The sequence below is a fragment of the Nerophis lumbriciformis genome, linkage group LG22 (genome assembly GCF_033978685.3).
Source record: "Nerophis lumbriciformis linkage group LG22, RoL_Nlum_v2.1, whole genome shotgun sequence".
In the NCBI taxonomy this organism is placed as follows: domain Eukaryota; kingdom Metazoa; phylum Chordata; class Actinopteri; order Syngnathiformes; family Syngnathidae; genus Nerophis; species Nerophis lumbriciformis.
In genome coordinates, this window is record NC_084569.2 from 34,029,959 (window position 1) to 34,054,937 (window position 24,979).

At 41.1% G+C, this 24,979-nt stretch overlaps 1 protein-coding gene across 2 annotated transcripts in view; it reads left to right on the forward strand.

The window, feature by feature from the left end:
- The window catches only part of fbxl16 (F-box and leucine-rich repeat protein 16), a 101,258-nt gene that overhangs the window by 47,351 nt on the left and 28,928 nt on the right, over positions 1-24,979 (forward strand). For both annotated transcript variants that reach the window (XM_061973775.2, XM_061973774.2), the window contains exon 2: positions 14,371-15,082. In XM_061973775.2, coding sequence (XP_061829759.2) covers positions 14,378-15,082 — 705 coding nt within the window. In that variant the 5' untranslated portion in view covers positions 14,371-14,377. The remainder of the gene's footprint in view (positions 1-14,370; positions 15,083-24,979) is intronic.

Here is a 24,979-nt window from a genome sequence, read left to right on the forward strand (position 1 = left end):
GGATGCTGTTGTATGTGAAGCCCTAAAAGTCAGAGGCTTACGTAACTGATCAGTTGGAGCCTGAGAGCCTCCTCCTCCTGATGCTGACACAGTGAGATCAGAGAGAACCGGCGAGATGAGGCCATGGGCAGTCCTTCATTTACACTTCAGCAGAGCATCTAGCTCAGGGGTCGGGAACCTTTTTGGCTGAGAGAGCCATGAAAGCCAAATATTTCAAAATGTATTCCCGTGAGAGCCATATAATATTTTGTAACACCGAATACAACTAAATGCGTGCATTTTTAAGTAAGACTAACATTTTTAAATCTCTTTTTCTTTTGAATAACTGTTGAGCGTGGCTACCGCTGCTGCTCACTGCTCCCCTCACCTCCCAGGGGATGGAACAAGGGGATGGGTCAAATGCAGAGGACAATTTCACCCATACTTGCCAACCTTGAGACCTCCGATTTCGGGAGGTGGGGGGAGAGGGGTGGGGGTGGGCGTGGTCGGGGTGGGACGGGGGCGTGGTTGAGGGCGTGGCTAAAACGGGAGGAGTATATTTACAGCTAGAATTCACCAAGTCAAGTATTTCATAAATTATATATATATATATATATATATATATATATATATATATATAATAAGTACTTGAATTTCAGTGTTCATTTATTTACACATATACACACACACATAACACTCATCTACTCATTGTTGAGTAGATGAGTAGTAGTATTAGTAGGGTTGAATTGTCCATCCTTGTTCTATTCTCTTGTCACTATTTTTCGAATCATGCTGCATGAACACCTCTGATGATGCATTCTGTGTGGCTTTCATCAAATGCACTAGATGGCAGTATTGTCAAGTTAAGAGTGTCACAACATTGCTGTTTACGGCAGACGAACTGCTTTACGGTATACAAAAACGTGACTGCTGTTGTTGTGTGTTGTTGCCGCGCTGGGAGGACGTTAATGAAACTGCCTAACAATAAACCCACATAAGAAACCAAGAACTCGCCCTCCATCATTCTACAGTTATAACGTTATTAATAATAATAATAACTGGGATTTATATAGCGCTTTTCTAAGTACCCAAAGTCGCTTTACATGTAGAACCCATCAATCATTCACACCTGGTGGTGGTAAGCTACTTTCATAGCCACAGCTGCCCTAGGGTAGACTGACGGAAGCGTGGCTGCAATTTGCGCCAACGGCCCCTCCGACCACCACCTATCATTCATCATTCAATTCACCGGTGTGAGTGGCACCGGGGGCAAAGGGTGAAGTGTCCCGCCCAAGGACACAACGGCAGCGATTTTTGGATGGTAAGAGGCGGGGAGCAAACCTGCAACCCTCAGGTTTCTGGCACGGTTGCTCTACCCACTACGCCATGCCGCCCCAATTGGGCAGGTATGCTGTTTATGTTGTGGGTTAGCGGACTCAGGTCCTCATGGACCTGAGTCCGCTTGAATTTCGGGAGATTTTCGGAAGAAAATTTGTCCCGGGAGGTTTTCGGGAGAGGCGCTGAATTTCGGGAGTCTCCCGGAAAATCCGGGAGGGTTGGCAAGTATGATTTCACCACACCTAGTGTGTGTGTGACTATTAGTGGTACTTTAGCTTTAACTTTAACATAATTCTGAAGCTAACCAATAATAAATAAAATACTTCTTAACATCAATGCGACTTCTTGAACAGGTGCGGTAGAAAACGAATGAATGGATTAAAATGCATGAGAATATTTTCTCTTTTCAACGTTATTTTGAACACTGTGATTACCAGCGGAACTATTCATTACTTATCGTGTTAAGCAATGTCAGCTAAGATTTATCTGAGAGCCAGATGCAGTCATCAAAAGAGCCACATCTGGCTCTAGAGCCATAGGTTCCCTATCCCTGGTCTAGCTCCTGTCCAGAAAGAAGCCTGGCGTGCAGACATTTTGGGTACACTGCAAAAAACTGAAATCCAAGTAAGATTAAATATCTCAAATAAGGGTGATATTTGCTTATTTTCTGTCTGATAAGATAATTCTTCTCACTAAGCAGATTTTATGTTAGAGTGTTTTACTTGTTTTAAGTGTTTTGGCCTTGTTGCTGAGATTTGATGACCTATATTGAGTAAAACATGCTTGAAACTAGAATATCAAGTGTTGCAAAGCTGTGTCATCAACACTCACAAGTATAAAACTACTTTTTTTAAAGTAATCATTTCTTACTTCAAGCATGAAAAAAAAAATCATGTATCATTATGTCAAGATAATGGCACTAGCATTTACTTAATTTAGGAATATTTTTCAACATATTGAGCAAAAAGGTCTAATTTTTTTTTCTACCAAGAAAAGTGCACTTGTTATTAGTGAGAATATACTTATTTTAAGGTATTTTTGGGTTCATTGAGGTTAGCTAATTTGACTTGTTTTGGAAAGTCTTGACAAGCTGAATTTTCTTGTTCTATTGGCAGATAATTTTGCTTAGTTCAAACAAAATACCCCTCATTTTTGTATTTTTTAAGGACCGCAATGCAATGTCCCTTTGGGACAGAGGACCCTATTGTAATTGTAAGGTTTTATTATTATTATTATACCGCCGCCTCTTTGAGCTGTAATTTGACCCCCTTAACATGCTTCAAAACTCACCAAATTTGACACACACATCAGGACTGGCGAAAATTGCAATCTAATCAAAAAACCAAACCCCAAAACTCAAAATTGCGCTCTGGCGCTCCCTAGGAAAAAACACAGTCAAAACTGCCTGTAACTTCCAGTAGGAATGTCGTAGAGACATGAAACAAAAACCTCTATGTAGGTCTCACTTAGACCTAGATTTCATACAATGACATCTTTCAGCAAAAATCAACAGGAAGTTGGCAATTCCCCTTTCAAAACAAAAAGTTCCTAAAAACAGTCACTTTTGCCTTTTTGAGCTGTAATTTGACCCCCTTAACATGCTTCAAAACTCACCAAACTGGACACACACATCAGGACTGGCGATAATTGCGATCTAATAAAAAAAAGCAAACCCCAAAACTCAAAATTGCGCTCTAGCGTCCCCTAGGAATAAAACAGACAAAGCTGCTCTTAGATGAAAATAGACAAAACTGCCTGTAACTTCCAGTAGGAATGTCGTAGAGACATGAAACAAAAACCTCTACGTAGGTCTCCCTTAGACCTACATTTCATTCATTGAGAACCCCCAGCAAAAATCAACAGGAAGTTTGCAATTCCCCCTTCAAAATAAAAGTTGGGTTAAAAACAGTCACCTTTTTTTAAACATTATCTCCTCGTTTGTCGTGTCGGCTTCAAACTAGCACAGGAGAGAGATTGTACCCTTCTGATTAAAAGTTGACGAAAGAGTTTGAATTACTGCTCCGGTTTGGATTTTATGTGCCGTCAAAGTCGGTCCCGTCCATCGCTGCTTGCAGCTTTAATTTTTCTTGTTTTTGAACACTGACTTTTTGCAGTGTAGTTCCCTTCCTAATCAATCAATAACGACAGGAAAACGATATTGTTGATTTATGCATTGCTGATCATTTTTCTATTTCATCGTTTGATCCTTTCTTCTATCGACTTTTCAGCTGTTTTCCACAAATGCATTAATATGCATCAACAGACTTAAAAAAAAAAACTTCATTATTGTCCAATCTCTTTGAACAAAGTCACAAGTAAAATGTGCAGGAAATGGCTATTTTTGGTTATGTATTGAGTGGTTCAATATGAGACAGCCAATCCGAGTAATGTCGACGGGTCCACATGCAAGTAACTTAGGCTGACCATATTGTGAAATCCCAAAAAGAGGACACATATATGCATGCCAAGGCCGGGACTAGGTGAACATTTGCCAATGATACTCCAACTTGCTTTATAAATAATATATTTATTTAAATAAAGCATTTTTTTCTCCTCTGTTGACAGCAGTGTTGGCGCTAGGAATTTTCAAAATGGGGTCCCAAGTCCAAAAAATGGGGTCCCACAGTACATTTTTGGGGTCCCACTTTTTTGTAAGCGTTTTGAAAACAAATGATAAACGTATGCATTATCCTGTTATATCTCACATTCTATATTGTGTTGTGGAAAAAGGTTGTCATAAACGTTACTTCATTCATTAAAAAAATGATTAAAAAAAGAAAACAAATGTGTATACATATGTAAATGTAATCAGTTATAAACATTCATTCACTTTCTTCTTTCCTTCATGGATCTAAACTTTACCACTGCTGGTATGTTTTTATTTAATAAGTTGTAGGTGTATTTATTCAGTATAAAAGTGTAAAAAGTGTTTTGCTTGGGTCATGAAATGATGATAATGGTGTGCCAGGGCATACATACATTTTATATTTAACGCCTAAATCTCTGGAGTCTACATCAACTTCACATCTATTCCTCATTTCAAAATGTTTTCGTTGTTTTTATGTTGTTTTTTTGTTTGTTTGTTTTCCGCCCTTTTTTGTCAAACAAAACTATGTTTTCTATGGCAAAAAAATATGCAAAATCTTCCACCAAAAATATTTTTCAAAGTGGAATATTTGATGTGAAGTAATGGGAACCTTGGATAGGTCAATAATTCATAATAACATTGATTTTGATTCAATATTATGTTTTGAGCAATGACAGTTTGAAAGAAGAAAAAAAACAGCTTTGTTTTATTAGTCAACATTGCAACTTTTTCTAAATTACATTTCACCTTTAAGCTTTTTTATTTCACTTTTGTTATATTTTTGTTTATTTTAATAGTATTTTTAGAATGTGCCGTGGGCCTTTAAAATACCCCAAATGTTAAAAAAATAAAAAATAAAAAATAAAAATCTGCGTCCTTTCTGTTTCCAATGCGTTAAAAAGACACAAAAAGTGTGTTAACGCCAACACTGCTTGACAGTACAACAAAATAAGTCACACTTATATTCTGTAACATTCACAGTTTTGGAAAAAAAGTGCAGAGGTAGAAATATTCAAAATAACCTCTTGTATATAATCTAAACATAAATAATGCCTCAAAACAAGTTAATTCAATTTAAACGAAAAAACAGCAGACGAGCTCTCGCCCTGCACAGCTGTTTTGTGCTTTGTAGTGTCCATATGGGCTTGTAGATCTTTATTTGCCACAGATATATACCTTCCTGCTTTGCACACAGTGCATTCTGCTACCCATGTGTCACGGCCAAGACCAAAACACACATACTTTTCCCGCAAATCATCCGTGAAGTTGCATTTACGTTTCGGCTTCTCTCTTGTGTCCTGTCTGTCTCTCCACTGTCTCGCTCTCTCGCTCTCTGTCTCTGCCCCTCCCTCAAGAATGTTGCTGCGTGCGCACACCTTCACATTTTGTTTTGTTTTTAACCCCTTCTTAACCCTGGACGTACATTGAAAATACACGCAACCCTAACTCAAAATGCCGGACATTTGAGGCATTTAAGAAACTCCACCTGAACATGTCCGTCTAAAGTAACTTGACTGCCACTGACCTGCACCAAGGCTAAACTGTTGACAAATATAAAAAAAAAAGTGTTAGCAGAGATACACCATCATTTCCAGACTTTAGAGTGCACCGGTATTGAGGCCAAACCCACCGAATTTTAGAAGAAATAAATATCTTACATATATCAGTCGCAGATGTATACCAAAAACGAAAGATTCTGTAAATGTTTTTTTACATACCTTAATTGTTTCCAAACGGTGCCTCTCGCAAGGCAGTAAAACAGATGATCAAACAAAACAGAAGTCATCGTCATGGATCCACTAGCTGCGGAAGCTGGCTCTCCAATCAGCTAAACAGACTCCATAAGTCCACTGTGAAAAGAATGCCATTCTAAGTTAATACTAACACGGACACTTGGAAACGTGTTAGCATATTCTCGCACGCTAACGACGCGAGCTCGATTTAGCGATTAGGAGTGACAGATTGTTTGGTAAACGTATAGCATGTTCTATATGTTATAGTTATTTGAATGACTCTTACCATAATATGTTACATTAACATACCAGGCACGTTCTCAGTTGGTTATTTATGCCTCATATAACGTACACTTATTCAGCCTGTTGTTCACTATTCTTTATTTATTTTAAATTGCCTTTCAAATGTCTATTCTTGGTGTTGGCTTTTATCAAATACATTTCCCCCAAAAATGCGACTTATACTCACTCCAGTGCGACTTATATATGTTTTTATCCTTCTTTATTATGCATTTTCGGCCGGTGCGACTTATACTCCGGAGCGACTTATACTCGGAAAAATACGGTAATCAGAGCAAAGGGTGGCTATTTTGAAGAAACTAGAATATAAAACATGTTTTCAGTTATTTCACCTTTTTTTTGTTAAGTACATAACTCCACACGTAGTTTTGATGCCTTCAGTGACAATCTACAATGTAAATAGTCATGAAAATAAAGAAAATGCATCGAATGAGAAGGTGTGTCCAAACTTTTGGCCTGTACTGTACTTTAAAAGAGTCCTCGTAGCTTTGCGTATTGAAAATGAAGTTTCGCCATTATAGCGACTGCAGAAAATGTTTGACAAGGAAAAATAGAGCAACTGCAGAAGCTAATTTGATACATTATATCAAGTATGTTGTAAGGGATTTGCTGGACGACGCAGATAATGGGCACTGATACTGTCAGTCCAACATTGTCTTTCATGGCAGAATGCCTAATTTATAGAGATGTCCGATAATGGCTTTTTTACCGATATCCGATATTGTCCAACTCTTTTAATTACTGATTCCAATATCAACCGATACCGATATATACAGTCATGGAATTAACACATTATTATGCCTAATTTTGTTGTGATGCCCCGCTGGATGCATTAAACAATGTAACAAGGTTTTCCAAAAATAAATCAACTCAAGTTATTGAAAAAAGTGCCAACATGGCACTGCCATATTTATTATTGAAGTCACAAAGTGCATTATTTTTTTTTAACATGCCTCAAAACAATAACAGTGCAATACTTTTTCATAACATGGTCACTACTGCCTAGTTTCTCTTGTTATATTCTTATTTTACTGTTATATTTTTATTCTCATTGTTGCTTTTTATTTTTATTCTTATTGTGATATTTTTCTATTCTGTTTCCATTTATACCCCCATTATTTACTTTTTACTTTTTAAATTTCGATCTCAATTCTGTACACTGCTGCTGGAATTTTAATTTTCCTGAGGGAACTCTCCTGAAGGAATCAATAAAGTACTATCTATCTATCTATCCAAACAGCAGCTTGGAATTTGGGACATGCTCTCCCTGAGAGAGACTATAAGGAGGTTGAGGTGGGCGGGGTTGGGGTGGGGGTGGGGGGTAGGGGATAGCGGGGGGGGGTGTATATTGTAGCGTCCCGGAAGAGTTAGTACTGCGAGGGATTCTGGGTATTTGTTCTGTTGTGTTTATGTTGTGTTACGGTGCGGATGTTCTCCCGAAATGTGTTTGTCATTCTTGTTTGGTGTGGGTTCACAGTGTGGCGCATATTTGTAACAGTGTTCAAGTTGTTTATACGGCCACCCTCAGTGTGGCCTGTATGGCTATTGAGCAAGTATGCATTGCATTAATTTGTGACTCCGACGGCACGCACGCAAAGGAAATGCCTTTAAGGTTTATTGGCACTCTGTACCTCTCCCTACGTCCGTGTACACCGCGGCGTGTTAAAGTTAAAGAACCAATGATTGTCACACACACACTAGGTGTGGTGAAATTTGTCCTCTGCATTTGACCCATCCCCTTGATTACCCCCTGGGAGGTGAGGGGAGCAGTGGGCAGCAGCGTTGCCGCGCCCGGGAATCATTTTTGGTGATTTAACCCCCAATTCCAACCCTTGATGTTAACTGTAACTTAACATACAATATGAAAACTTTGTTATGACTCTTACTTACTCATTTTTAGTAGAGATGTCCGATAAAGGCTTTTTTGCCGATATTCCGATATTGTCCATCTCTTAATGACCAATACCGATATCAACCGATACAGATACATACAGTTGTGGAATTAACACATTATTATGCCTAATTTTGTTGTGATGCCCCGCTGGATGCATTAAACAATGTAACAAGGTTTTCCAAAAATAAATCAACTCAAGTTATGGAAAAAAATGCCAACATGGCACTGCCATATTTATTATTGAAGTCACAAAGTGCATTTTTTTTTTTTTAACATGCCTCAAAACAATAACAGTGCAATACTTTTTCATAACATGGTCACTACTGCCTAGCTTCTCTTGTTATATTCTTATTTTACTGTTATATTTTTATTCTCATTGTTGCTTTTTATTTTTATTGTAATATTTTTCTATTCTGTTTCCATTTATACCCCCATTATTTACTTTTTACTTTTTAAATTTCGATCTCAATTCTGTACACTGCTGCTGGAATTTTTATTTTCCTGAGGGAACTCTCCTGAAGGAATCAATAAAGTACTATCTATCTATCCAAACAGAAGCTTGGAATTTGGGACGTGCTCTCCCTGAGAGAGACTATAAGGAGGTTGAGGTGGGCGGGGTTGGGGTGGGTGGTGGTAGAGGATAGCGGGGGTGGGTTTGTATTGTATCATCCTGGAAGAGTTAGAACTGCAAGGGATTCTGGGTATTTGTTCTGTTGTGTTTATGTTGTGTTACTGTGCGGATGTTCTCCCGAAATGTGTTTGTCATTCTTGTTTGGTGTGGGTTCACAGTGTGGCGCACATTTGTAACAGTGTTCAAGTTGTTTATACGGCCACCCTCAGTGTGACCTGTATGGCTGTTGAGCAAGTATGCCTTGTATTAATTCGTGACTCGGACGGCACGCACGCAAAGGAAATGCCTTTAAGGTTTATTGGCACTCTGTACCTCTCCCTACGTCCGTGTACACACTTTTAGAAACCGATACCGATAATTAAGAAGCCGATACCGATAATTTCCGATATTACATTTTAAAGCATTTATCGGCCGATAATATCGGACATCCCTACTAATTTATGTAACAAACAGGTGTGAAGAAACGATGTGCCGCCATGCTTTTGTACTTTTACTCGTTGCGAGTGTAGAAAGAAGTGAGGTTGACCAGAAAGTCGTCTTCTTGAGAGTGTATGGATCCGTTCAAGGGCTGGTCTTTAAATAGTCGAAGATTTGTCTGATATCAAACCCCATTAAAAGGCGAGGTGAGTATTTGCTGACAGCAGGTGTGTTGGGAGGATAGATCGATTGCTTTCATCATGTCGTCTTTGAATTTGAGCAAAAGACTCCTGTGAGCAGACAAATAGTTCTTGGATGATTCACATCGGCTTTCAATCCCGGCTGTCATCACAGAGCGATCGCTGCTTCCTGGCGTGACGTCACGTAATCAGCCGGCTGTGCATCTCTAATTGTCTACGGAATTATGGAAGAATATTTTGTGAATGCTGTCCCTACATGTGTAGCCCTCTCGAAATTGGACACGGGCCGGGACACACCGCCTTGGTTGGCAGGTGTAGCGCTCCTTTTTACAATGGTAACGATCCTTTCACTGGTTTACATACAGTATGAAAACTTTGTTATGACTCTTACTTGCTCTTTTTAGTAGAGATGTCCGATAAAGGCTTTTTTGCCAATAATCCGATATTGTCCATCTCTTAATTACCAATACCGATATCAACCGATACAGATACAGATATATACAGTTGTGGAATTAACACATTATTATGCCTAATTTTGTTGTGATGCCCCGCTGGATGCATTAAACAATGTAACAAGGTTTTCCAAAATAAATCAACTCAAGTTATGGAGAAAAGTGCCAACATGGCACTGCCATATTTATTATTGAAGTCACAAAGTGCATTATTTTTTTTTTAACATGCCTCAAAACAGCAGCTTGGAATTTGGGACATGCTCTCCCTGAGAGAGCATGAAGAGGTTGAGGTGGGTGGGGTTGGGGATTTAAGGGGGTAGCGGGGGTTGTATATTGTAGCGTCCCGGAAGAGTTCGTGCTGCAAGGGTTTCTGGGTATTTGTTCTGCCGTGTTTATGTTGTGTTATGGTGCGGATGTTCTCCCGAAATGTGTTTGTCATTCTTGTTTGGTGTGGGTTCACAGTGTGGCGCATATTTGTAACAGTGTTATAGTTGTTTATACGGCCACCCTCAGTGTGACCTGTATGGCTGTTGACTAAATATGCACTGCATTCGCTTGTGAGTGTGTGAAAAGCCGTAGATGTAATGTGACTGGGCCGGCACGTAAAGGCAGTACTTCTCCCTACTACGTCTGTGTACACAGAGGCGTTTTAAAAAGTAATACATTTTACTTTTTGAAAACGATACCGATCATTTTGAAGCAGATACCGATAATTTCCGATATTACATTTTAAAGCATTTATTGGCCGATAATATCGCCGATATTATCGAACATCCCTACTTTTTAGTCAAATTGGAGGTCCTCTCGGTCAGGGATGGGTCCCGTTGACATTTGAACCGATACGGTACCAATGCCTGGTACCTGGGAATTGATACAGACTCAGACTTTATTGATCCACAAGGGAAATTGTTCCACACAGTAGCTCAGTTTCAAAAGGATGGAAAGGGTAACACAGGGGTTAGTGCATGTGCCTCACAATACGAAGGTCCTGAGTAGTCCTGAGTTCAATCCCGGGCTCGGGATCTTTCTGTGTGGAGTTTGCATGTTCTCCCCGTGACTGCGTGGGTTCCCTCCGGGTACTCCGGCTTCCTCCCACCTCCAAAGACATGCACCTGGGGATAGGTTGATTGGCAACACTAAATTGGCCCTAGTGTGTGAATGTGAGTGTGAATGTTGTCTGTCTATCTGTGTTGGCCCTGCGATGAGGTGGCGACTTGTCCAGGGTGTACCCCGCCTTCCGCCCGATTGTAGCTGAGATAGGCTCCAGCACCCCCCGCGACCCCAAAAGGGACAAGCGGTAGAAAATGGATGGATGGATGGAAAGGGTGAGGATGGAAAGGATAATGCAGGTATTAAGTAGATTAAAAATCTACCATAGTAGCAAATATAAAATAAAACAAAAATGTAATATTTACATATTTTATATACTGTATATAATATATACTGATATATTATATTTGTATATAATATATACAATATATAACAAATCCCAATTACCATGCACAATATTACAGTATATGTAACAGTTGCCGCAAAAAAAAAGAAAAAAGGGCAGCATAAAATAGAGAGTAGATCCAGCAGAAGATATACATTAGAAACAAAGAGAGGTACATTGTAAAAAAATCCTATTTTTATGGTTAATTTACTCTAAATTTCTACTGTAATTTTTCTATTTTTTTTAAATAGCTTATAAAACTGTAGAATTGAAGACATTATCTGTAAATAAACAATCCACCTGTTATTTTACGTAATATGCCAGTAATGACAAACTATGTATATTTCTATTTTTTTTTTACAGAAAAATACCAAATTAATAATACATAGCATTTTCTGTTTTCTTAAATTACTTTCAAATTCATGTAAAATTACAGTAATTACCTTTCATTCAATATGTAGCTTGTTATATAAAAGTCGATGTCCATACTAACAATCTAACGCAGGGGTGTCAAACTCAAATACAGAGTGGGCCAAAATTTAAAACTGAACAAAGCCGCGGGCCAAAGTTGAACAAATTAACCTTTACCGTACTCTACGAGCTGTCGTCAAGTCCGCTTTTCATCATCCTAACATCGTTCAGACCCAGTCACAAGATATGTGCGGCTTCTGTACGCACACACGAGCGAATGCAAACGCATACTTCATCAACAGCGATACAGGTTGCACTGAGGGTGCCAGTATAAACAACTTGAACACTGTTAGAAATATACGCCACACTGTGAATCCACACCAAACAAGAATGACAAACACTTTTCGGGAGAACATCCGCACCGTAACACAACATAAACACAACAGAACAAATACCCAGAATCCTTTGCAGCACTAACTCTTCCGGGACGCTACAAAATACACCCCCGCTACCACCAAACCCCCCCCTACCACACACACACCTTGTAGCGTCCTGGAAGAGTTAGTGCTGCAAAGGGTTCTGGTTTGGTGTGGATTCACAATGTGGGGTATATTTCTAACAGTGTTAAAGTTTTTTATTCGGCTACCCTCAGTGTGACCTGTATCGCTGTTGATGAAGTATGCGTTGCATTCTATTGTGGGTGCGTGCAGAAGCCGCACATGTTATGTGACTGGGCCAGCACTCGTTTGGCTGGCTGGCTGGCATTTGGAAGATTCCCGGGAGGATCAGCGGATCGGATCGATACCCGGCTGGTACGAACTACAGAATTTGGTCAGTGCCTATAAAAGTACCGAACTCTGTACCCTTTCTTACTTACCCTTAGTGCGGTGCCAGCCGAGAACCACGCAAATCGTGGTTTAGCCTTTTTTTGGGGTGAAAAAAGTCGCAACTCAGATCTTTGTTTTGTTTCCTGTCATGAAAGACTATATTGATTTTATAAGTATATTTAATTAACTTGGAATATTCAGGTATATACATCCATCCATCTTCTTCCGCTTATCCGAGGTCCGGTCGCGGGGGCAGCAGCCTAAGCAGGGAAGCCCAGACTTCCCTCTCCCCAGCCACTTGGTCCAGCTCCTCCCGGGGGATCCCGAGACGTTCCCAGGCCAGCCGGGAGAGATAATATTCCCTACGTGTCCTGGGTCTTCCCCGTGGCCTCCTACCGGTTGGACATGCCCTAAACACCTCCCTAAGGAGGCGCTTGGGTGGCATTCTGACCAGATGCCCGAACCACCTCATCTGGCTCCTCTCGATGTGGAGGGAGGAGCAGCGGCTTTACTTTGAGCTCCTCCCGGATGACAGAGCTTCTCACCCTATCTCTAAGGGAGAGACCCGTCACCCGGTGGAGGAAACTCATTTCGGCCGCTTGTACCCGTGATCTTGTCCTTTCGGTCATAACCCAAAACTCATGAACATAGGTGAGGATGGGAACGTAGATCGACCGGTAAATTGAGAGCTTTGCCTTCCAGCTCAGCTCCTTCTTCACCACAACGGATCGATACAGCGTCCGCATTACTGAAGACGCCGCACCGATCCGCCTGTCAATCTCACGATCCACTCTTCCCTCACTCGTGAACAAGACTCCGAGGTACTTAAACTCCTCCACTTGGGGCAGGGTCTCCTCCCCAACCCGGAGATGGCACTCCACCCTTTTCCGGGCGAGAACCATGGACTCGGACTTGGAGGTGCTGATTCTCATCCCAGTCGCTTCACACTCGGCTGCGAACCGATCCAGTGAGAGCTGAAGATCTTGGCCAGGTGAAGCCATCAGGACCACATCATCTGCAAAAAGCAGAGACCTAATCCTGCAGCCACCAAACCAGATCCCCTCAACGCCCTGACTGCGCCTAGAAATTCTGTCCATAGTTATGAACAGAATCGGTGACAAAGGGCAGCCTTGGCGGAGTCCAACCCTCACTGGAAACGGGTCCGACTTACTGCCGGCAATGCGGACCAAGCTCTGACTGATTATACAGGGAGCGGACCGCCACAATAAGACAGTCCGTTACCCCATACTCTCTGAGCACTCCCCACAGGATTTCCCGGGGTACACGGTCGAATGCCTTCTCCAAGTCCACAAAGCACATGTAGACTGGTTGGGCAAACTCCCATGCACCCTCAAGGACCCTGCCGAGAGTATAGAGCTGGTCCACAGTTCAACGACCAGGACGAAAACCACACTGTTCCTCCTGAATCCGAGGTTCGACTATCCGGCGTAGCCTCCTCTCCAGTACACCTGAATAGACTGAGGTATATACAGTACAGCTTCTCCTCATTCAATGCAATATTTTCTTTATTTTCATGACTATTTACATTGTAGATTGTCACTGAAGGCATCAAAACTATGAATGAACACATGTGGAGTTATGTACTTAACAAAAAAGGTGAAATAACTGAAAACATGTTTTATATTCTAGTTTCTTCAAAATAGCCACCCTTTGCTCTGATTACTGCTTTGCACACTCTTGGCATTCTCTCCATGAGCTTCAAGAGATAGTCACCTTAAATGGTTTTCACTTCACAGGTGTCATAGTTTTGATGCCTTCAGTGACAATCTACAATGTAAATAGCCATGAAAATAAAGAAAACGCATTGAAATGAGAAGGTGTGTCCAAACTTTTGGCCTGTACTGTACGCGCTAGAGCAGATCCAGTACGTTACTGACACCTAGTGGGCAGTCAGTATACACCACTACATATCACATTTGTTTATTTCTCTTTAAAAATGCCGTAACCTTGACTGATCGTCGCCGATAGGAAAATCGAACAAATCAGATCCGATTATGAAAATCCTTAGTCGAAGACCACTCCTCACCTTTATAGTACTCTGACATCTGTTTCTTCCTCGACTCTAGAGTACCGTGCCTAGGTCTGTGCTCTAATATGGTGTAGTTTCTCTATCATTTTCACATTGCAGTCTTCTGTTTTTACCAGGTTCCCGATGTTGAACATGTCCACCCCCAGCGAGCTGAAGTCTCCCTGCGTGACTCGCAACGGGATGGTGAAGTTGCCCCCCAGCCAGCCCAACGGTCTGGGCAGCGCCAGCATCACCAAAGGCACCCCTGCTGCCAAGAACCGTCTGTGCCAGTCCTCTTCAGTACCCTCCATTTTGCCTCCCCCGCCATCCTCCCTACCCTACCACCACCACCACCACCTGGACAGCGCGGTCATGCCACATTCGGCGGCCTCTATTCTGGGGTCCGACCTGGAACCCGGGGAAGCAGCTGTTAGGGCTGAAGAGCCTGCGCAACTACCCCCTCTCACTTTGCCCAAACCCATCCTGTTGGAGCGACAGCTGGTCCTGGACGAGAAGCTGCTAAACCGATTGCTCTGGTACTTCACCACGGCTGAAAAGTGCGTGTTGACGCAGGTATGCAAGACATGGCGCAAAGTGCTGTACCAGCCCAAGTTCTGGGAGGGTGTGACACCCATACTGCACGCCAAGGAGCTTTACACCCTGTTGCCCAACGGAGAGAAGGAGTTTGTCAGTCTTCAGGCCTTCGCCCTGCGAGGCTTCCAGGCGTTTTGCTTAGTGGGCGTGTCAGACCTGGACATTTGCGAGTTCATCGACAACTACCCGCTCTCCAAGAAGGGCGTACGCTCCGTCAGCCTCAAGAGGTCCACCATCACGGACGCTGGTTTGGAGGTGAGTCACTCGCTCTCATGCAATGACTGTGAGATTCAATCTATATACGGATGTAACGGATACCGTTAAACGTGATAACATTCCCGGCTGTTAGTATTACCCTTTCAAATTTTAATTACAGTAAAACTGTGATTGATTACTTCACTTTGAAAAATTTACTGCTCATTTCCTGCTAACATAAATACAAGATGCATTAACATATTTCCCCCATTACTGTCACAGCCAGGGCGCATTCCATTCTCTGCTTGTCTATGCTATATATATATATATATATATATATATATATATATATATAATAAATCATCTTAGAGGTATACCATCCCCTGGTGTCTGTTGCCGTCATTTCCCTCCTACAACCATAACAATTACAAACATAACCCATACTTGCCAACCCTCCCGAATTTTCCGGGAGACTCCCGAAATTCAGCGCCTCTCCCGAAAACCTCCCGGGACAAATATTCTCCCGAAAATCTCCCGATTTTCAGCCGGAGCTGGAAGCCACGCCGCCTCCAGCTCCATGCGGACCTGAGTGAGGACAGCCTTTTTTCATGACGGGGGGACAACAGGGTGACAAGAACTAAATCATCCAGACTAGAGATAAATTGTATTATTATGTTTATTTTACCTAAAATTAAATATATTTATTATTAAAAAAAAAAAAAACTAAATACATTTTTACTATATTTTGCTAAAAACATCAAAATTAATCGTATTTTTATTTGTATTTTTTCGTGACTCCTTATTACATCCAGCCAAAACATTAAAATAAACATTTGAAATAATTGATTTTAAATTATCATAATAATTCATTTAAAATGACCAGATTTAATTATCAAAATAATTGCTTGTTTATCAACAACTTTAGCATTTTATTCATTACATTTTGAAGCTCTCAGAAGCAAAGTTATGTTATATTCCTTAATATTTATTTATGCAAGTTTGAAGTATCAATTATCTAAACATAGTTTTGTTTGCATATTTTCAGGATGTAGATATCTCTCTCTCTCTCTCTCTCTCTCTCTGTGAATTCTAGCTGTCAATATACTCCTCCCCTCTTAACCACGCCCCCAGCCCCGCCCCCGACCACGCCCCCACCCTCCACCTCCAGAAATCGGAGGTCTTAAGGTTGGCAAGTATGACATAACATTGAGTAAGTAAGTAAGTACATTTTATCTAAAAAGCGCTTTTTACAGATAAAATCACAAAGCGCTGTACAAAACATAGGTGAAGTAATACAACAATTAAATTTAAAACAACAGGGGCACCGTCATACAAAGGATACAAAGTGGATTAAATATGATAGTTAAAAGATGCATTAACTAAAAGCTTTACTAAAAAGAGAAGTTTTTAAATGTTTCTTAAAAGTTTCAACACAGTCAAGTTCCAGAGCCTGGGAGCTATATCCTGGAATGCCAGGTGTCAGGTTCAAACACTGATGACATCTATTAAACAAGGCGAGGCAAATAATTAAACAGAGACAGAATTCAATTTGGACTCAATTGAGGAGAGTCGCCTGTACACTGTACCCTTGGACAGTATCTCAGCACGCTCTGGCATAAGATTGTACTCCTCCTTCTTTATTTGACTCTCTCCGACCACATGACTAAAGCTTCCACTTCCAAAGGGAAGTGGGTCGTAAACAGCGTTGCCTTTAGTTACCGAACCGTTCAAAAGAAGAGGTCGTAAAATAGTTCAAAAAGGAGGTTCAAGAAGAGGTTGCCTGGAGGGGAGTGTGGTCCTGCTTCCTCTCCGCTTTGAAGTCCTTGGGTTAGAACAATATCTTTCTGTTGATTACCATACATGAAAGAAAACAGAACACCTTAATTTTGCTTCCCCACCCTACACATTGGAGTTTTACGAGCCTTACTCTTGGTAGGTTCCAAAGACAGCTTTTGTCTCCTCACCAGACACTCAGTGTAACACAAAGTTTTTGTGATAACTTACAATTATTCTAACACCAGGTCTCCACGGGTTTCAAAACCAGTTTTTGGGATCTTTAGAAGACCCTGGCCTGAAGACCGGAGGCTGCGCCCTGAAGAGTAGGGGCATAACAAGTCAGTGATGTACTGAAGGGCCCCACCATGCAACGCACGGAATGTCAGGACTAAAATCTTAAACTCAATGCAGAATTTAACTGGAAGCCAATGAAGACTGGACGAAACGGGGGTGATATGGGCTGTTCTGGGTGCACGGGTCAAAAGTCTCACAGCCACATTTTGTACCGTCGGAAGTCTCTTTAGCGTTGACTTGTTGAAGAGAGTGAAAAGAGAATTGCGATAGTCAATGCGAGACGGAATGAACGCGTGAATGATCATTTCCAGATCCAATTTTGACAACACATTTTTCACTCTAGAAATATTTCTGAGATGATAAAAACAGTTTTTGGTCAGTTTTTGGACAGTGACCCTCCAAAGACATTGACTGATCAAACACAACTCCAAGGTTTCTGAGGCTGTTTTTAACAGATGCACCCAGAGCACCAAGGGACTTCTTGATCAGGGGGATCTTTTTATCGGGAGCAATTATCAGAGTTTCCGTTTTGTTGGAATTTATCTGGAGGAAATTGAGGACCACCAGGTTTTAATACAGGATACGCACTCCAAGAACTAAAAAGTGAAACTCTGAATCATTGAAAGAGCATAACCGTTGAATATCATCTGCATAGAAATGATAAGAAACATTCTTAAAACTACTGATCAACCTCCCAGGCGGCACCAGATACAACAAAAATAAAACAGGCCCCAGAACAGAACCCTGGGCCACACCACATGACAGGTTGGACACATTGGACATTATTGTAAAACACACTAAAACTAGAGATGTCCGATAATATCGGCCTGCCGATACTATCGGCCGATAAATGCGTTAAAATGTAATATCGGAAATTATCGGTATCGGTTTTTTATTATCGGTATCGTTTTTTAAATTTTTTTTTATTTTTATTAAATCAACATAAAAAACACAAGATACACTTACAATTAGTGCACCAATCCCAAAAAAAACCTCCCTCATTTACACTCATTCACACAAAAGGGTTGTTTCTTTCTGTTATTAATATTCTGGTTCCTACATTATATATCAATACAGTCTGCAAGGGATACAGTCCGTAAGCACACATGATTGGTCCACTAATGATACTAACCTTTAACAGTTAATTTTACTAATTTTCATTAATTACTAGTTTCTATGTAACTGTTTTTATATTGTTTTACTTTATTTTTTATTCAAGAAAATGTTTTTAATTTATTTATCTTATTTTTTTAAAACAATTTTTTAAAAAGGACCTTATCTTCACCATACCTGGTTGTCCAAATTAGGCATAATAATGTGTTAATTCCACGACTGCATATATCGGTTGATATCGGTATCGGTAATTAAAGAGTTGAACAATATCGGAATATCGGATATCGGCAAAAAGCCATTATCGGACATCCCTAACTAAAACCCTTACAAAGTAAATCAGATAGGCATATTTAAATACTCAAATAATGATAGAACAATATGTAATGTTTCTTCTATAAAATAAAAGTATATTTAGGGATGTAACGATGTTTAAATTTCATATCACGGTATTGTTGAATGGGCTCTAAAGTACTCTGTAAGTCATTTTCACTCTCTTTTAGTGTTTTAAATATTAGTTTGTACTGCAACACTTTTTATTTAAATGTAACCAATAACATCTATTATTGTTATTTATTATTTGGGGCGTCTTAATCTGTTCAGCAATTCCTGAATGTACAAACCTCGTTTCCATATGAGTTGGGAAATTGTGTTAGATGTAAATATAAACGGAATACAATGATTTGCAAATCATTTTCAACCCATATTCAATTGAATGCACTACAAAGACAACATATTTGATGTTCAAACTCATAAACTTTATTTTTTTTTTTTGCAAATAATAATTAATAAACTTAGAATTTCATGGCTGCAACACGTGCCAAAGTAGTTGGGAAAGGGCATGTTCACCACTGTGTTACATGGCCTTTCCTTTTAACAACGCTCAGTAAACGTTTGGGAACTGAGGAGACACATTTTTTAAGCTTCTCAGGTGGAATTCTTTCCCATTCTTGCTTGATGTACAGCTTAAGTTGTTCAACAGTCCGGGGGTCTCCGTTGTGCTATTTTAGGCTTCATAATGCGCCACACATTTTCAATGGGAGACAGGTCTGGACTACAGGCAGGCCAGTCTAGTACCCGCGCTCTTTTACTATGAAGCCACATTGATGTAACACGTGGCTTGGCATTGTCTTGCTGAAATAAGCAGGGGCGTCCATGGTAACGTTGCTTGGATGGCAACATATGTTGCTCCAAAACTAGTATGTACCTTTCAGCATTAATGGCGCCTTCACACATGTGTAAGTTACCCATGTCTTGGGCACTAATACACCCCCATACCATCACACATGCTGGCTTTTCAACTTTGCGCCTATAACAATCCGGATGGTTCTTTTCCTCTTTGGTCCGAAGGACACGACGTCCACAGTTTCCAAAAACAATTTGAAATGTGGACTCGTCAGACCACAGAACACTTTTCCACTTTGTATCAGTCCATCTTAGATGAGCTCAGGCCCAGCGAAGCCGACGGCGTTTCTGGGTGTTGTTGATAAACGGTTTTCGCCTTGCATAGGAGACTTTTAACTTGCACTTACAGATGTAGCGACCAACTGTAGTTACTGACAGTGAGTTTCTGAAGTGTCCCTGAGCCCATGTGGTGATATCCTTTACACACTAATGTCGCTTGTTGATGCAGTACAGCCTGAGGAATCAAAGGTCACGGGCTTAGCTGCTTACGTGCAGTGATTTCTCCAGATTCTCTGAACCCTTTGATGATATTACGGAGCGTAGATGGTGAAATCCCTCAATTCCTTGCAATAGCTGGTTGAGAAAGGTTTTTCTTAAACTGTTCAACAATTTGCTCTCGCATTTGTTGACAAAGTGGTGACCCTCGCCCCATCCTTGTTTGTGAATGACTGAGCATTTCATGGAATCTACTTTTATACCCAATCATGGCACCCACCTGTTCCCAATTTGCCTGTTCACCTGTGGGATGTTCCAAATAAGTGTTTGATGAGCATTCCTCAACTTTATCAGTATTTATTGCCACCTTTCCCAACTTCTTTGTCACGTGTTGCTGGCATCAAATTCTAAAGTTAATGATTATTTGCAAAATAAAAAATGTTTATCAGTTTGAACATCAAATATGTTGTCTTTGTAGCATATTCAACTGAATATGGGTTGAAAATTATTTGCAAATCATTGTATTCCGTTTATATTTACATCTAACACAATTTCATATGGAAACGGGGTTTGTAAAATGCATTAAAAAAATGTTAGAAGTGGCCCTCTGGGGCCAAACATAACTGCGACGTGGCCTTCAGTAAAAACGACTTTGACACCTCTGGACTAGAACCTACATCAAATCCCTGATCAACTTTATTTTTTTTAAATATATTAAAAACAAAACAAAAAAAACAATACATTTTCAATGTTGTTAGGATCGTTGGTGTCCACTTTGGCTTAAGAATTCTAGCAAGAGTACGAGTAAAAAAACCAAGAATCAGCTGTAAGTCCAAATAAACGACTATTGTGGTCAACCTTTGGTGACATTTTGTTGGCTTTGTTTACATGCTGTCGTGTTCCACTGCTGTGAGCAGAAGCAGTTGCACGTTGGGGAAGCGTTCCTCACATGAGGGCTATTCTGGGATGAGTGCGCGGTTGTCATGGTGAAAGCTGGAAGTGTTGACTGCGTGATCTACTGTACATATTGGACCTCCTTGTTGTGAGTGCTGAAATGTGCATCGGCGATTGATCTCGCTTTAAACTGAAGAACCCCACGCAGTCTTTTGACAGCTTCTGGGAGCTCGATATTGCAATAAATGACATTTGGCAGTTTGTTGGAAAAACATCTCTTTACAAATCATCCCACCTCATGTCAGTCAAGTGGAAAATATTATATTTACATGACTAACAAGTCATATATTTATTTGGCAAAAAAAAAACGTAAAACGACAAAAATAGTCAAATAATTTAATAGGTGGATAGCAGCGAACTGGGTATCTCGCCACCTCCATTGTTGCAAATAAACAACATTTCTTACAAGTAGTATTATCACTGGAGGACGAGGTTAAACATGTTCCATACTGAGTAAGAGCAAAGCGGGAGCAGACAAGAAGGAATGCTAACCGCTAAGCTAGCGGCTAAGGTAGCTTAAAACATACTTGCCAACCCTCCCGGATTTTCCGGGAGACTCCCGAAATTCAGCGCCTCTCCCGCAAACCTCCCGGGACACATTTTCTCCCCAAAATCTCCTGAAATTCAGGCGGAGCTGGAGGCCACGCCCCCTCCAGCTCCATGCAGACCTGAGTGACGTGTTTTCCTCTACCGTAAAGTAGTTGGTCTGCCGTAAACAGCAATGTTGTGACACTCTTAAACAGGACAATACTGCCATCTAGTGCATTTGATGAAGGCACTTTTGTGCGTGCCACACAGCAATGCATCATCAGAGAGGGTGTTCAGCATGGTTCGAAAAATAGTGACAGAGAATAGAACAAGGATGGACAATTCAACCCTTAACTGAACAATGAGTAGATGAGTGTTATGTGTGTGTATATGTGTAAATAAATGAACACTGAAATTAAAGTATTTCTCTTATATATATATATATATATATATATATATATATATATATATATATATATATATATATATACACACATATATATTTATATATATAATAAAATAAATATATATTTATTGCTAGAATTCACTGAAAGTCAAGTATTTCTTATATATATATATATATATATATATATATAAAATACTTGACTTGGTGAATTCTAGCTGTAAATATACTCCTCCCCTCTTAACCACGCCCCCTCGCCCTGCCCCCACCCCCAAAATCGGAGGTCTCAAGGTTGGCAAGTATGGCTTAAAATATCACAAAAAACAAGTTCCTAGTAATAAACAGTATTGGGACTAACTCGTTAATGTAACGCCGTTGATTTCGGCGGTAAATAGTAATCTAACGCGTTATTTTTTATATTCAGTAACTCAGTTACCGTTACTACATGATGTGTTACTGCGTTATGTTTTATGTAGTATCGGCTAGAAACTGAGAAGATCTGAGAGTGTTTTATTGCTGCGGCGTCGTCCTTCTGAATGTTCCTGTGTCACAAGGAAGAGGCGCGCCGTGCGCTCTCTGTGTGTATATCTGTGTGTGTGGGAGGGGGCGTGTCTGTGTTTACTAACAAGACAAGTCGAAGCCGAGTTTCTTAACATGGAGATATTCTCACTACTTTTCTTTTGTCGACCACAAAGAAAAGCACATTTTAGTTAAATGTAAGTTGTGTCTTGGATCAAAGATCCTATCCTAGCAATTAAAATCTGCTGAAACTGCTACAAAAGCAACATGCTTCGACAAAGCTAGTAAAGAGAGACACACTTCATCTCCTAAGCAACAGCGGCTGGATTTTAACGAGGCACTTTTGACGAGCGCCGTTTTGCTGTACTAATTTCCAGAGGTGTGGACTCGAGTCACAAGACTTGGACTCGAGTCATGAATTTGATGACTTTAGACTCGACTTGACAAAATTTAAAAAGACTTGCAACTCGACTTAGACTTTAACATCAATGACTTGTGACTTCACTTGGACTTGAGCCTTTTGAATTGACATGACTTGACATGACTTGCTACTTTCCCCAAAACCCAAAGATGAAAAAGTTATTCGGGAGCGCTCCGTATTTTTCATTGTGTACTTGTCTATCAGCGTTGCGTGTGTCAGCTGGTGTGCTCTCAGTACAACAGCCAATCAAATTAGATCTACTTTGTTTTCATCACACAGCATTCATCCAATCAAATTGCAGGACAACCAACGAAGAAGACATGTCCAAACCACACGCCAGTGAACAAAAAATGATACCTAAAATAATTTTGTTTGGGTATAAAAATTACGAGGTGGTCAACACAAAACGGTTTGCAGTATGCAACACATGCGGTTCGAAAATTACTGATGGAGAGGCAACAACTTCCAACTTCGTCCGGCATTTGAAGTTGCACAAAGAACGGTAAGTTTTGAATGTAAGATAACGTTTATTGGCTAAGTAACGTGACTTTTATTTGCTGTGTAGTTAAATCAGTGAGGCTGTAAACTCACTGCTAACGTTATAACGTTATTGCAAACACGGGAATCTGTTGCAGTTCACTACCTTATTCATACTTTTTGTTCAGTGATTTTTTTTAAGCAGGGTTACGTTAGTCAATATATCACACGTAACGTTAGACGGCGGTCAGCAGCACCGCGTATTTTAGCCACCTAAAAAAAGACAAAAATAGTAAAATAAAGGTCAGTTAAAATGTATACTATATTATGAATATGTGTACCGTTTTAGCTAGCTTTCTGACATACTGTTGGTTGTTTACCTCAGTGGTCCCCAACCACCGGGCCGCGGCCCGGTACTGGTCCGTGGATCGATTGGTATCGGGCTGCACAAGAAATAATTTTTTATTTTTTTTATTTTTTTAATTAAATCAACATAAAAAACACAAGATACACTTACAAGTAGTGCACCAACCCAAAACAACTCTCTCCCCCCTTTTGTTCTGGGCATTGAACATGAAGACTCTTCCTTCACTGTTCCGAGTGCCTGCCTCCAGTGCTCCAGTGGAGCGAGTTTTCAGCCATGGTGGCATCATACTACGCCCCCATCGTGCACAAATGACTGACAGACTCTTGGCTAATTTGGTCTTTTGCAGATGCAATGCAGCATAGGGCCCTGACATATAAAAAGTACAACTTTTTTGTTATGTTCACGTATATGTCATGTTTTTTCAATGTTAACACTTTTGTACAAATAAGTACATTTGCACTTTATTTTTCAATGTGTTTGTTCTGTAAAGGAATGAGTTAATGTTTAAAATGACTGGTTAATAGTGCTATTATAAAGTGCAATGTCAGCACAATTTTCTTTCCTGCAATTTAAAATGCACTTGTTTTAATAAATAAATACAGCGTTTGAAAAGCATTAGAGATGCGCGGATAGGCAATTATTTCATCCGCAACCGCATCAGAAAGTCGTCAACCATCCGCAATCCACCCGATCTAACATTTGATCAGAACCGCATCCGCCCGCCATCCGCCCGCACCCGCCCGTTGTTATATATCTAATATAGACGATGCAAGGCATTAGTGAGGTTATAAAGCTTTTGCCTGTTAAAGAAAAGAGACTGATCCAATGCAGCATTCGCGTGCCACGCTGTCACGACCCAGACGCACACCAGTGCGCAATCATATGGGAGCCGCGCTGAGCGCACCTCCAAGCGCGTCTCGCTGCCGGCGACGGCCGGGTATATGGGCCCGACGCTCCAGCGCCATCCATTTTCAGGGCTAGTTGATTCGGCAGGTGGGTTGTTACACACTCCTTAGCGGGTTCCAACTTCCATGGCCACCGTCCTAGCTGCTGTCTATATCAACCAGGGTGAGCCCCACCCCTTTCGTGAGCGCACTGCGCGCGGAGTGACCCCTGTTACGCGCCCCCGGCAACAGGGGTGGCGGGCAGGTAAGCTGCGCGGGCGGAGCGCGCGGAGTGACCCCTGTTACGAGCCCCCGGCCACGGGGGTGGCGGGCAGGTAAGCTGCTTACCTGCTGCGCGTGACGCCGGCCGCGGCGAAGGCGGACGAGGCGGGGTGTCGGTGCGGTGGGCGCGGTGGTGACCCTGGACGTGCGTCGGGCCCTTCTCGCGGATCGCCTCAGCTACGGCTCCCGGTGGGGCCCTCTCGGGGGAAGGGGCCTCGGTCCCGGACCCCGGCGAGGCGTCGGGGGCCTTCTCCGCTCCGTAAAAGTGTCCATCTCTTTTTTTTTTGTCTTCTGTTGTGGCATATGCTGTAGGTGCCTGCTC